General features: G+C 59.6%; 6 protein-coding genes across 6 annotated transcripts; 3 read left to right on the plus strand and 3 right to left on the minus strand.

Annotated features, from left to right (window-relative positions):
- Positions 1–19: 19 nt before the first annotated feature.
- On the minus strand, positions 20–4,228 carry ARID3501 (predicted protein; the record flags this gene model as incomplete). Its single annotated transcript, XM_001415857.1, has 1 exon — positions 20–4,228. One exon carries the CDS (start codon positions 4,226–4,228, stop codon positions 20–22), a length of 4,209 nt encoding a protein of 1,402 aa, XP_001415894.1.
- A 693-nt stretch (positions 4,229–4,921) lies between these two features.
- OSTLU_29005 (predicted protein) lies at positions 4,922–5,863 on the plus strand (the record flags this gene model as incomplete). The annotated part of the gene is made up of 1 exon (XM_001415527.1): positions 4,922–5,863. One exon carries the CDS (start codon positions 4,922–4,924, stop codon positions 5,861–5,863), a length of 942 nt encoding a protein of 313 aa, XP_001415564.1.
- Positions 5,864–5,886: 23 nt separating this feature from the next.
- Positions 5,887–6,711, minus strand: OSTLU_29006 (predicted protein; the record flags this gene model as incomplete). Its single annotated transcript, XM_001415858.1, has 1 exon — positions 5,887–6,711. One exon carries the CDS (start codon positions 6,709–6,711, stop codon positions 5,887–5,889), a length of 825 nt encoding a protein of 274 aa, XP_001415895.1.
- Positions 6,712–7,036: 325 nt separating this feature from the next.
- On the plus strand, positions 7,037–8,095 carry OSTLU_13842 (predicted protein; the record flags this gene model as incomplete). The annotated part of the gene is made up of 1 exon (XM_001415528.1): positions 7,037–8,095. The coding sequence occupies one exon, from the start codon at positions 7,037–7,039 to the stop codon at positions 8,093–8,095; it is 1,059 nt and encodes a 352-aa protein (XP_001415565.1).
- A 184-nt stretch (positions 8,096–8,279) lies between these two features.
- OSTLU_29008 (predicted protein) lies at positions 8,280–10,991 on the plus strand (the record flags this gene model as incomplete). Its single annotated transcript, XM_001415529.1, has 3 exons — positions 8,280–8,403; positions 8,516–8,742; positions 8,904–10,991. The coding sequence occupies exons 1-3, from the start codon at positions 8,304–8,306 to the stop codon at positions 10,989–10,991; spliced, it is 2,415 nt and encodes an 804-aa protein (XP_001415566.1). The 5' UTR covers positions 8,280–8,303.
- A 95-nt stretch (positions 10,992–11,086) lies between these two features.
- Positions 11,087–12,437, minus strand: OSTLU_29009 (F-ATPase family transporter: protons (mitochondrial)). Its single transcript, XM_001415859.1, has 2 exons — positions 12,257–12,437; positions 11,087–12,045 (listed from the first exon to the last, which is right to left on the minus strand). Exons 1-2 carry the CDS (start codon positions 12,391–12,393, stop codon positions 11,196–11,198), a joined length of 987 nt encoding a protein of 328 aa, XP_001415896.1. The 5' UTR covers positions 12,394–12,437; the 3' UTR covers positions 11,087–11,195.
- Between the last annotated feature and the right edge of the window lie 57 nt (positions 12,438–12,494).

Consider the following 12,494-nt stretch of genomic DNA (forward strand, 5'->3'; position numbering starts at 1 on the left):
GCGGGATGGTTTTTACAATTCATCGACCCTTAAAGTCGCTATCTGATTCGCCGCTATCGCTCGGGTCGTCCTCGTCGAAGTCGTCGTCTGAGATTTTGTAATCGTCAGCGTCCTCTTCTTTTTTCTTTTTATCTACCACGTCCATGCCATCGGCGTCATCTTCATCATCCATGTCGTCGTCGTCGTCGCCGTCGTCGACACGATCGTCGTCGTCGTCGAAATCCGTCGCGGGGCGCGACGCGGGGAATCGGTCCATCGGATCAGTCGACGCGTCGATGACTATGCCGAGATTTTCGATCATTTCAGCGCTGGTCAGGTACTTTTCCAACGGGAATAGGCATTTTTCGTAGTACTTTCTCATGGCAAACGACGCGCTCGTTTGCGTACTCAAATCACGGCCGAGCGTACGCGCAACCACTTTCCAAAACTTGCAGCGCGTGACTTGTTCGTATCCTCCGAGGTGCATGGCTTCTATGAACACGCGGTGCAGATTCATCTGCGCGCCGCAAAATATCGGGGCTTGAGGAATAACACCACCCGCGAAGGCTTCTGCGCGGAACTTGTCGAAATCCCTGCGGTGGTCGCCCGAAGGCCATCCCAGTCGTCGCGCGATGGCTTTGCACTGTGCGATGAGAGTCATGTCTTCGGGAGACAGTTCCCTTTCGTGATCCACGGGAGCGGGGCCTTCGTGCACGGGATCGTGGTACTTTTCGGGTGCCGCGATTATTTCCCAAGGCGAGACCCACATGTAGTCTTCGGGATCACTATCGAACACGACCATGACGGTTTCCCAACGATCAGGGCTCGAACGGACTTTCCGCACGCGACCAAGGTAATAGACGCAGCCATCGACAGACACGATCCCGCGCGCTTCGTTTTCCGCATCGACGCCCTCAAAGTGCATAATGATGCGACTTCCGCCGTCCCAAGGTTTCTCATCGACTTCCTGGTACTTCGACCATGGTAAAACGTACTCGGCAATGTCTCCTCCGGCGTAAAGAGGCGCTATGATGAGTCTTCGTTCATCCTTTGCTTCCTTTGCGTCGGCTTGCTCTGCGTCGGCACTTTGTCTCCGCGTGCTCGGGAACTGACTTAACTCAGGATCATCGAGAAGTAGACACATCAACCAAGCGCAAGGCGGCGTATCGCCATCACTTGCAGCGTTGCGCCGCGGAGCTTCGCTTCCTCGATACGCCGTTCCGAGCACCACACACCGCTCGACCGGTCGCAGCGTATTCACATCAATCCAGTTTCGTGGACGCGACTTCTTGTCAACGTATCGGTTATACGTCTTCACCAAACCTCTTTTGATGACAGCGACGACTTCGCCGGTATTAATTGCACCAACGCCGTGGGAAACGCCGGTGCACATTTGAAACGCGCCTTGCGACATTCGTTGAGGATCTTGAACGAGAAATCTCAGAAACTGATTCACCAAGTTTGCCGCGCGGCGGACTGTTAGAGGAGGTAACGGATCCAGTAACTCTGGCGCGGCTAAAATATCGTTTATTCCCGGAATAGGTTCCGATACTTCAGGAGCAGCGGTTGTCCCTTCAAGCTCCGCCTCTGTTCTCGGTCCGAAAACGTAATACCGCAGCTGCGCCAACCAAGTGGGTTTAGCATCTGGCCAGGCGACGTCATCCATCAAACCCGCTTGCGCGCAGACAATTTCTATCCCGGGCAAAACCTTCAAAAGTCTTACGAGAGATTGCTCAGATGCATTCAGCGCGCTTTCAAAATGTGTGCACGTTCTAATGAAACGATCTATCCAACGCATATCTCCAGTCCGCCAAAACGGTGCGGAGTGGAGAATAAACTTGACGGCGTTGAAAAGTCGAGACGTCAACTTCGCATCGTCGACAGAACCCAGAGCGACGTCATCAAGATTCGCATAACCGTCCATCGCCAAAGTTTCGGACAATATTTCAACCTTTTTCCTTCTATCATCGTCGCTCAGTTCTGGCGCATCGGCGTCTCCGTCGACGGCGTGCGACATGAGTCGATGGAGTTTTGTGATGTATCGCTCGTTGTCATACTTTGGGTTGCACCAATAGCTCAACGCGTCATACTCTACAGTTCCTGGGGTGTACACGCCCCATCTTGAAGCACACTCTACTAGACCGGAAACGTTGCGCCGGCAATCTGGTGTATTCGCAGCGTCCTCTGAAAACGGCGCATCTTCGACTGGTGGACCAGCCATTGGTTGTTTGGGATACTCTACGCCGTCGATGACTTGCGACGATGCGGCGTCTTCGTCGCCATCGTACCATCCCAGTGGAGCAGTTTCGACAAACAGACGCCCCGCGTTGTTCGTACCGCCGAGGGCAAAGTATCTCCTACCCTGCTCGTCCACAGCGACAGGCTTACCTCGCGAGATGACTGCGCGCTCGACGGCTTCAGACTTCCACTTCATCAGCTGCTCACGGCGATAGTCGGCAAGAGTGGGTGGTTTCACCAGTTCTTCGCTCGCGTCCGTTTCATCGACTTCCATAGACACCGATTCGTCAGCATCATCTACGACCTCGGGATTCTCATCCTTTACGTTGATCTCTTTGCTGGTTTCCTTCTTTTTCTCCTCCGTCGGTTTTGGAACCTCGGTCGCGAGCGTGGGCGGGTTGCTGTGAAAATCGCCTGTTCTCCGCCGCGCGCGCACGTCATCGTAAATCTCCGTGAAGTATTCCCGGATGGTTTCACTCTCTAAGGCGATAGAACTAAGTGCAACCGCCAAAGCTATTCTGTGGACGGGCGAAAAACTCTCTAAAACTTCGCCCTTGTCCAACTTTGCCACTGCCTCCAGCGCGGGCTTTCGCATTCGCGCGTTGACGCCCATTTGAAACTCAACAATCAAGTTATTCGCTCTATCTTGCCAATCCAACTCCCCGATGTCGTTCAACCCAAGAACGGGAGCGTCCCACCAACGCGCGCGCGTAGGCGCTGATCTAATCGTTTCTTGATCGATCGAATCTATGCGGCCCTCTGTGACGCGCAAACAAGACACCATGAAATCGCGCAATAGCGTCGCCTCTGCAGCTCCAAGATCACTACCGAAGAATGCTTTCGCGAAACGCTCAAGCGTCGAGCGTGGGCAGTACATGACGCTTGCAAACACTTGTGCGAAATCCCAAAGCGTGAGCAGCTCTGCCTGCAGATGTGGGCCGATGTGCGAATACTCGGGAAGAATCGGCGACGCGGGCGGCGGAGGCTCTAGTCTCGGCACTCGAGGCTTGCTTTCCGATTCCTTCTCGGCCTTCTTCTCAGCCCTCAACTTTTCGCGCCTGGCGCGATCACGCTCTAGTCGCGATGCCTTCGTCGCGGAACCCAGCTGGTGTTTCTCTGTCGTCCACGTTTGCAAAGCTGTCAAAAATTGCGGCGCCGGGACGTCGGCTTCTTCGCTCGCCGTCGGCGGTCGCAGCGCTTTACATCTCACCAAAGTCTCGATTTGAGACACGATGAAGAATCCATCACCAACGATGTCCGCGTGCGTGTACTTGTACGCGCTGGTATCCTTCGATTCGCGTATCTCCTCTTCCGTGCACCCGTTCAACGCGGCTTCCTTTTGCGCCTCCGCCGTGGTATCGCCCAACATCTTCGCCGCCTTCGTCGGCGTTTTCACCGCCACCGGTACATCATGCGCCACGACGGGCACACCAAGAATGATATCTAAGCCTTCCTCCAGCGACAATTCCCAGTTCTTCACCAATGCTCGAACGATCGCGTTGGTGAAGTTTGCGCGACGCGTCGTAACTGTCACGTACTTTTCAAACCTCGGAGCCGGGTTCAACAGCTTGTACCACGCCCGCGGCGTCACGAGCCACAACTCGGGCTCGTCTCCACCGTACTTAATCGTCCAATCGTGCACCTCCATGAGCTTTAACGCGTGCGGAGGTTTGTCCTGCGGCGTCAACGGCGCCGCCAAGACCTCGCTCGGCAACCCGTGCTCGCCGCCCTCCAACTTCCTCGCTCTTCCCAGCACGAGCACCCGGTTCGGTCTCGACCCGTGCACGCTCACCGCTTTACCCTCCGCGAACTTATCCCTGAATTCGTACTCATCCAGCACGCGCATCGGCAGCGTCTGTCCCTCGACCTCGGACGGCGCCGTCGCGTCCCTCGCCGCCGCCGCCGCCTCCGCCGCCGCGCCGTCGCCCTCGTCGCCCTCGCGCGTCGCTCCGCGCGTCGTATCGCGCGCGACGGCGTCCTCGTCGTCGACGTCCGCGCCCGCCGTCGCCATCGCGCGCGCGCGTCGCGCGCCGTCACCCGCCCGTCGTCGGTCGGTGCGGTGCGTTGAAGATCCGCGACCGCCGCCGCGCCGCCGCGCGCGCGCGATTCGCGTCGCGTCGCGCGCGTCGCGTCCGCGCCGGCGATTCGCGTCGCGCGTCGCGCCGCGTCGCGCCGCGTCGCCGTGCGCGCGCGGGTGTGCGCGCGCGTCGTCACATCTCGACTCGTCCCGTCGATGACGCCGCGACGCCGCGTCGCGCGCGCGCTCGCGGACGCGCTCGCGGACGCGCGCGCGCGCGCGTCGCCCGCGCTCGAGCGCGCGGACGCCGCGCCGTCGCCGCGCGCGCGCGCGTCGCCGCGCGCGACGACGACCGGTCGACGCTTCGCGACGGCGGCGCGAGACGACGGCGACGACGACGACCGGGCGCGGGCGACGACGGCGCGGACGACGGGAACGCCGTCGTACGCGTTCGCGTCGGCGATGTCGCGCGCGACGTCGCTCGAGGACGCGGTGCGAGCGTGCGCGCGAGACGTCGCGCGAGGGCTCGGTCGAGGTCGGGACGCGACGTGGGCGCAGTTGTTCGTCTGCGGTGACTACGACGAGGACGCGGTCGCGCGCGCGGGCAAGCTGACGCGTGAATTGCTCGGTGGAACGTCGGTGTCGCTCGTGGGAGCGGTGGTGCGAGGAGGGGTGGGCGCGGAGGGGATGACGGAGTCGGGCGTGGCGTTGACGGCGGCGGCGATGCCGGGGACGACGACGGCGACGTTTCGAGCGACGAAATCGGCGCTTCCGGCGATCGACGACGGGAGCGCGTGCTCGTGGGTTGATTTGGCGAAGAGTTGCGAGAACGAGGGCGAGACCGTGGGGGTGACGGTGTTCGCGGATGCGTCGTTCGAGCACGTGGGCGAGCTGCTGACGCGCTTGCACGTGGCGATGCCGAACAGCGTCGCGCTAGGAGGGGTCGTGGACGAGGGGAGTCTCATGTTTTTGAACGATGACGTCGTGCGACGAGGAGCTGTCGCTTTGCTCATTCGTGGTGAGTTCGAATTGGACACGCACGTCGCGCACGGCGCGCGACCGGTGGGACCCGTGATGTCGTTGACTCACGCGCACGACAACGCGGTGTTGGAGCTCGACGATTCGCCCGCACATCCGCTGCTGTTGGAAACCCTCGAGCAGTTGCCAGAGAACTCTAAATCGCTGCCCGTCATGCTCGGACTCGGGGTGAGTGGCTCTAAAGGTCCGTTCGTGTGCCGCGATATTTTATCCGTGGGCGAAACCGGGGGCGTGGAAGTCGCGTCGATGGCTTTGCAAGAGGGCGACGTCGTACAATTACACGTGCGCGACGGGAACTGGGCGAAAGAGCACGCGAATCGCGTGATTGAAAAGTGTGCCGATAGTGCGAAAAAAGTGAGTAGTGAGGAGTTGGGGTCAGAGAACTCGACAGGTGCCATGATATTCGCGTGTGGCAACGGCAACCGAATGCACGCCAGCAATTTTCGCGAACGCGTTCCGGGGACGCCCCTCGGCGGCGCGTTCTTGCGCAGCGAAATCGCGCCCCTTGCAAAAGGTCGTGCGAGTAACGTGCTGTCACACACGAGCACGATAGGAATTTACCGTAAACGTAAGAAATCGGTGTCGATGTAACGCGCGCTCTATGTATATTAAATTCAATCTCGATCAGAAACTTGCGCGTCGACGTCGATAGTATCTCCCGCTGAGCCACCCCCGTAGCTTTTACGACCACCACCCTGCTGACCACCCTGCTGAGCGCCGCCCATGCCGCCCATGTCGCCCATGCCGCCCATACCGCCCATACCGCCCATGCCGCCCATGCCGCCCATGCCGCCTCGAGCGTTCATCTGTTCCTGCGCACGTCGCTGCATGTTTTGGACTTGATCCGTAATCAACGACGGCATGAACATGTTCACCAAAAATGTCGCCGTGAGACCAAAGTACAACAAGTTCCAAAAGATCCCGCTCGTGAAGAGCCAGATCCAAAACATGAAATTCGCGAACTGACCGACCGGGGTGTTTCGCACCTTGGCGTATTGATCCATCGCCTTCGGCACGTTCGTCTTAAACCACTTCGTGACGCCCATCTTATCATCTGCACTCTTCACCTTTCGGCGCGCGTCCTCGAGCATGGACTTCGCCTTGTTCCCGGTACCGTACTTTGCGTTCACTCGATTCGCCTTCTCTCGAACGCTCGACCAAATCGAGTTCAAGCTCATCCGTTCCTTGATCGCATCGATCGATTCCTTAAAGAACCGTCGCGCGTTCGTAAACGCCATCGAATCCGCCGTCTTCTCTTTCGCAGATTTCGTCTCACGCGTCGATCCGGAATCCTTCGCGTCGTCCGCCGTCGCCCGCGTCGACCCCGCGCCGTTCGCCTTCATCGCCGCGTACTTCACCTCTAAATCCGCCCGCTCGAAGCAATCGGACACGTCCACGCCCGCGTCCACGAGCGCGCGTTTCATCTCCGCCGCGCGCATGCGCGGCGCGCCGCTCTCGTCGTTCACCGTCGCGCGAATCCTTCGCGACGCATCGCCTTCGCGACGTCTCGATCGCGTCACCGACGCGCGTTCGACCGCCGCGCGCGCGCGCGCGACGACGCGCGCGCGCGCGCGTCGATCCACGCGCGCCGTCGCGCGCGACGACGCCGTCGCGCGCGTCGCGAGCGCCGTCGACATCGCGCGTTCGAGCGTCGATGAATGATGACGAATCTCTCTCGCGCGCGTCTCGACGGCATCGCTCGACGCGCGCTCGACCGCGCGCCGCGACGCCTCGCTCGAACCGCGCGAACGCCTCGCGCGCGCGATGTCGGACGACGAACCGCTCGACGCGGACGCGCGCACGGCGTGGCTTCGCTCGAAGGGCGTCGTCATCGAAACGCGCGAGGACCGCGAAGCCGCGCGCGCGGCGGCGCGGCGCGGCGACGGCGCGGCGATCGAGCGCGACGGGCCGACGCGGAGTTTTACGTACGTGAAGATCCCGTGCGACGACGACGAGGCGCTCGAGGAGCGGACGCTGACGATCGGGGAGGGGCAACCCGGGGACGCGCTGCCGGCGGCGCTGCGGACGGCGTTCGCGGGCGGCGGCGAGGTGGACGCGGAGAAAGCGAAAGCGGAGGCGGTGCGAGCGCTCGGTGCGCGAGGGATGGGGATATCGAGCGAGGCGATCGCGCGGGAGACCGCGGGTGGGTCGACGGAGACGTTCGCGTTGGTGCGGCCGAGCGAGGCGAACGGGTGGCGCGGCGTGTACCTGTACCTGGACGAGGTCGGAATGTTGAAGGGATTGCCGATCAATCGAAGAGCGGGACGATTGGCGCAGGAGTGCGGATTCGATGGGGTGAACTTCCACGGCGATATGTTCATCGGTCGCGTGCAAACGAAGCCCGAGCCCATGCGAAGCGTTGATTTTCCTTTGAGCGATTTGGACTCGAGCGCGCAGTGGATGCGCATGGCGACGATGGAAAACGTTGAATATAGCAAAGGATTGAAAGAGTTAGAGGCGGCGATGGGTAAAAACGGTGGATTGGAGAAGATTAACATGACTGGCGACGCGTCCGACGTGGCGTCGACCGGAAACGGCATGCCGAGCGGTAAGGGAGTAAACTACCGCTGGTCGCAAACCGAAGACGAAGTCGAAGTCTCCGTCGACGTCGCCCCGGGCACGGTTTCTAAATCCGTCCGCGTCCTATTCAAACCCTCTCAATTCATCGTCAAAGTTAACGACGAGGTGGTGTGCGACTTGAGCGGTCTTCACGCCCCGATTCGTCCCGACGAGTGCACGTGGACGATGGGCGTCGACGAGGTCTGCGTCTCGCTCGCCAAGCGCGACGACGAGCGTTCCTGGCGCGCCCTCGTCGGCGCGTGATCGTCGATCCCGCCGCGCGCGCGCGCTGAATCATTTTTTAACATCATTCGCTCCGCGTCCTCGTCCTCGTCCTCGTCCTCGTCCTCGTTCTCGTCTTTTCCCGTCTCGCGCTCGCCTCGCCGTCGCGACAGTTGCCCGCGCCCGCGTCGTTCAGATCTGATGATTTCTCCATCGGCGTCACTCACGCGCGCGCGTTCGCCCTCGCACCATGACCGAATCCAAGGACGAGGTCAAGAAAGAAACCAAACCCGCCGATCCATCGCTGGCCATCCTCGAGCGCAAGAAGGCGCCGAACAGGCTCGTCGTCGGTGCGTGCGCGCGCGTCGCGATCACGATTTGTCGACGCGACGCGAGAAATCCGCGTCGTTCGACGCGACGAGCGAGCGACTGACGCCCTGCGCCGACGCGCGACGCGCGCAGATGAGGCGATCAACGACGATAACTCCGTCGTGGCGCTGAACCTGCAAAAGATGGACGAGCTGCAGTTGTTCCGAGGGGACACCGTGCTGCTCAAGGGCAAAAAGCGAAAGGACACGGTGTGCATCGTGCTCGCGGACGAGAGTTGCGAGGAGGGGAAGATTCGCATGAATAAGGTGGTGCGGAAAAACTTGCGGGTGCGACTTGGGGACGTCGTGAGCGTGCATCAGGTGCGTTTTGTGAATCGACTGGGAGGGAGACGTTCGAGCGACGCGACGCGACGCGGAGAGAAGAGAAGGTTGAAGAAACGAGGTCGATTGGCGATCTCGGAAAGAGTTGGACAAAGTGACTGACGAACGAACGTTGGGTGCGATTTTCGCGCGAAAACTAGTGTACGGATGTGAAGTATGGTAAGCGCGTGCACGTGTTGCCGTTCGGTGATTCGATCGAAGGCGTGACTGGGAACTTGTTCGACGTGTACTTGAAGCCGTACTTTTTGGAGGCGTACCGACCGGTGAGAAAGGGCGATACGTTCTTGGCTCGCGGTGGTATGCGGGCGGTGGAGTTCAAAGTCGTCGAAACCGATCCCGCGGAGTATTGCATTGTCGCCCCGGATACGGAGATCTTTTGCGAAGGAGAGCCCATCAACCGTGAGGACGAGGAGCGCCTCGACGACGTCGGCTACGACGACGTCGGCGGGGTTCGCAAGCAAATGGCGCAAATCCGCGAACTTGTTGAGTTACCGCTTCGACACCCGGCGTTATTTAAGACGATTGGGGTCAAGCCGCCGAAAGGTATCTTACTTTACGGCCCTCCCGGTAGCGGAAAGACTTTGATTGCTCGCGCTGTGGCCAACGAAACCGGCGCCTTTTTCTTCTTGATCAACGGCCCCGAAATCATGTCCAAGCTCGCCGGTGAATCCGAATCGAACTTGCGTAAGGCGTTCGAAGAAGCCGAAAAGAACGCTCCGGCGATCATTTTCATCGATGAGATTGACTCCATTGCCCCGAAGCGCGAAAAGACCAACGGCGAAGTCGAACGTCGCATCGTTTCGCAGCTTTTGACTTTGATGGATGGCATGAAGTCACGATCGCACATCATCGTCATGGGCGCGACGAACCGACCGAATTCTATCGACCCAGCTCTTCGTCGATTCGGCCGCTTCGATCGCGAGATCGATATTGGTGTTCCGGATGAAGTCGGTCGTCTCGAAGTGTTGCGCATTCACACCAAGAATATGAAGCTCGACGAAGCCGTTGACTTGGAAAAGATTTCCAAGGAGACGCATGGCTACGTCGGCGCCGATTTGGCCGCGCTTTCTACCGAAGCCGCGCTTCAGTGCATCCGTGAAAAGATGGATCTCATCGATCTTGAGGATGAGAACATTGACGCCGCTGTCTTAGATTCTATGGCCATCACCAATGAGCACTTCGCCACGGCGTTGACCACGTCGAACCCGTCTGCACTGCGCGAGACTGTCGTCGAAGTGCCAAATGTTTCTTGGGACGACATTGGTGGTCTTGAAGGCGTCAAGCAAGAGCTTCAAGAGACTGTGCAATACCCCGTCGAGCACCCGGAAAAGTTTGAAAAGTTTGGCATGGCGCCTTCCAAGGGTGTGCTCTTCTACGGTCCGCCGGGTTGTGGTAAGACGCTCCTCGCCAAGGCGATCGCGAACGAGTGCCAAGCGAACTTTATCAGTATCAAGGGTCCGGAGCTTTTGACCATGTGGTTTGGTGAATCTGAAGCCAACGTGCGCGAGATTTTCGACAAGGCACGTCAAAGTGCTCCGTGCGTGCTCTTCTTCGACGAGCTCGACTCCATCGCCAACCAGCGCGGTAACAGTGCTGGTGACGCTGGTGGAGCCGGTGATCGCGTGTTGAATCAGCTTCTCACGGAGATGGACGGCATGGGCTCGAAGAAGACTGTGTTTATCATCGGCGCCACGAACAGACCGGACATCATCGACTCTGCTCTCATGCGTCCGGGTCGCCTCGATCAACTCGTGTACATTCCGCTTCCAGACGAACCTTCTCGCTTGAGCATCTTCAAGGCAAACTTGCGAAAGTCTCCGATCGCTGCCGACGTTGATCTCGAAGTCTTGGCCAAGTTCACGAATGGTTTCTCCGGTGCGGACATTACCGAGATATGCCAGCGCGCGTGCAAGTACGCCATTCGTGAGAGCATTCAACGTGATATCGAGGCCGAACGTGCCGCTGCTGTGAACCCGGATGCGATGCAAGACGAGAACGCCGAGGACCCGGTGCCTGAAATTACCAAGGCGCACTTCGAAGAAGCGATGAAGCACGCGAGAAAATCTGTCACCGATGCGGACATTCGCAAGTACCAAACCTTTAGCCAAACGCTTCACCAAGCGCGTGGATTCGGTGCGAGCGACTTCCAATTTCCAGATGCCCAGGGTGGTGGCGCGAGCGCCGGTACGCCCGCGGCCGCGGCTGCGGACGACGATTTGTACGACTAAGGGTAGCTCAATTTTTGCGACGAACACAAACAAACACTCCGAACTTTAGTGATACATTCAATTTTTAATGAACGCAAGAAGATGACGACGACTCCCACTCCCACTCCAATTATGTTTACATTTTCAAAAGCTAGGTCTACACCGCATCGGCGCTCGCGAGACAACGCTCGCGCGTCCGCGTCGGAAATCTTCTTTCCGAACCGCTTACTCCTTGGATTCAAGAGAACTCGCACCCGAGATAATCTCGATCAACTCGGTCGTAATCGCGGCTTGACGCGTACGGTTGTAAAGCAAAGTGAGCTTTTGAAGCATGTCACTCGCATTCTTACTCGAGTTCTCCATCGATTGCATGCGCGAGCCCAACTCAGACGTGTTGTTCTCCAACATGGCGTTGTACAACAACGCGCCCATCTTGAACTCGGAGAGATCGAGGAGGAACTCCGATCGGTCGGGTCCTTCGATTTCATAAGAATCAAACTCATTCACACCCTCTTCCGCCGCCTTCTCGAGCTCTTCGCTGGACAAGACAGTCGCAACCGTAGGCTTGAAGGAAATCGCAGAGGCGAAGCGGTTGAACACCAGCTGTGTCTTCGGCGCGTTTTGCGCCATAATCTCGTCAGCGATCGCGGAAGCGGTTCCAAAAGTTAACGGCTGCTTCGTCGTGTCCACAACGACGTTGTTGATTCGATCCGGGTAAAGCCTGTTGAGCTGCGCTCGCGCCTTGTCGCCGACGACGTTGATTCTCGCCCCCGGACTCATCGCGTTCAAAACGGTCGAGTACTTAACCACGGCGGTGTTAATACCACCACACAAACCCTTATCGGACGAGATCGGCACGACGAGCGTGCTGTCCGTTTCAGTCCCCGGGGTATCCCCGAGCAAACGCACGAACGGATTCACGAGCGCGCGCGACTTCTCGCACTTCGTTTGCGCCCCCTTGAGGCGAGACGCGGCGACCATCTTCATCGCCTTCGTAATCTTTTGAATATTCCCGACCGATCGCATTCGAATCGCCACCGCTTGCAAAGAGACGGTCCTCACGTTCGCCGGCACCCTACGTTCGTTTCGCGCATCCGCGCACCACCGTCAGTCGTCGTCCTTCGCGCCGACCTCCAGGTCCCAGACCCCGATCGCGCCGACTTCAAAGGTCCGTCCCTCGTCGCGTCCCGATCGCGTTTTCGCGCGTCCGCGCCCATCATCGCGCGCGCACATATATCCCCCGCCATCTCGCGTTCGCTCGCGCGCATCGCGTCGCTCGCGCGCACCCTTCGCTCGCGTTGACCATCGTCCCCGCGCGCGGCGCCGTCGTCGATTTCGGCGTCATCATCGTCCCTCGCGCGCCCTCGCGCATGGCGCATCGCACCGCGAGCGCGGCGTTTCGACGCATCGCATTCGTGGACATCGTGCGCGCGATCGTTCGCGCGCGGCGTGCGGTCGTGCGCGCGACTGTGCGGCGTCGCGCGCGCGCGCGAACGATCGCGACGCGCTGGGTTTACGTCGCGC

This window comes from Ostreococcus lucimarinus, chromosome 1 (assembly GCF_000092065.1).
Source record: "Ostreococcus lucimarinus CCE9901 chromosome 1, complete sequence".
NCBI lineage: Eukaryota > Viridiplantae > Chlorophyta > Mamiellophyceae > Mamiellales > Bathycoccaceae > Ostreococcus > Ostreococcus sp. 'lucimarinus'.

Bases quoted from the DNA above. Each gene is read 5' to 3' on its own strand.
- OSTLU_29009 (XM_001415859.1), bottom strand. From the start codon at position 12,393: ATGTCCACGAATGCGATGCGTCGAAACGCCGCGCTCGCGGTGCGATGC. The intron at 12,046-12,256 runs GTGCGCGCGAGC...AAACGAACGTAG, and splicing joins ATGGTCAACGCGAGCGAAGG to GGTGCCGGCGAACGTGAGGA.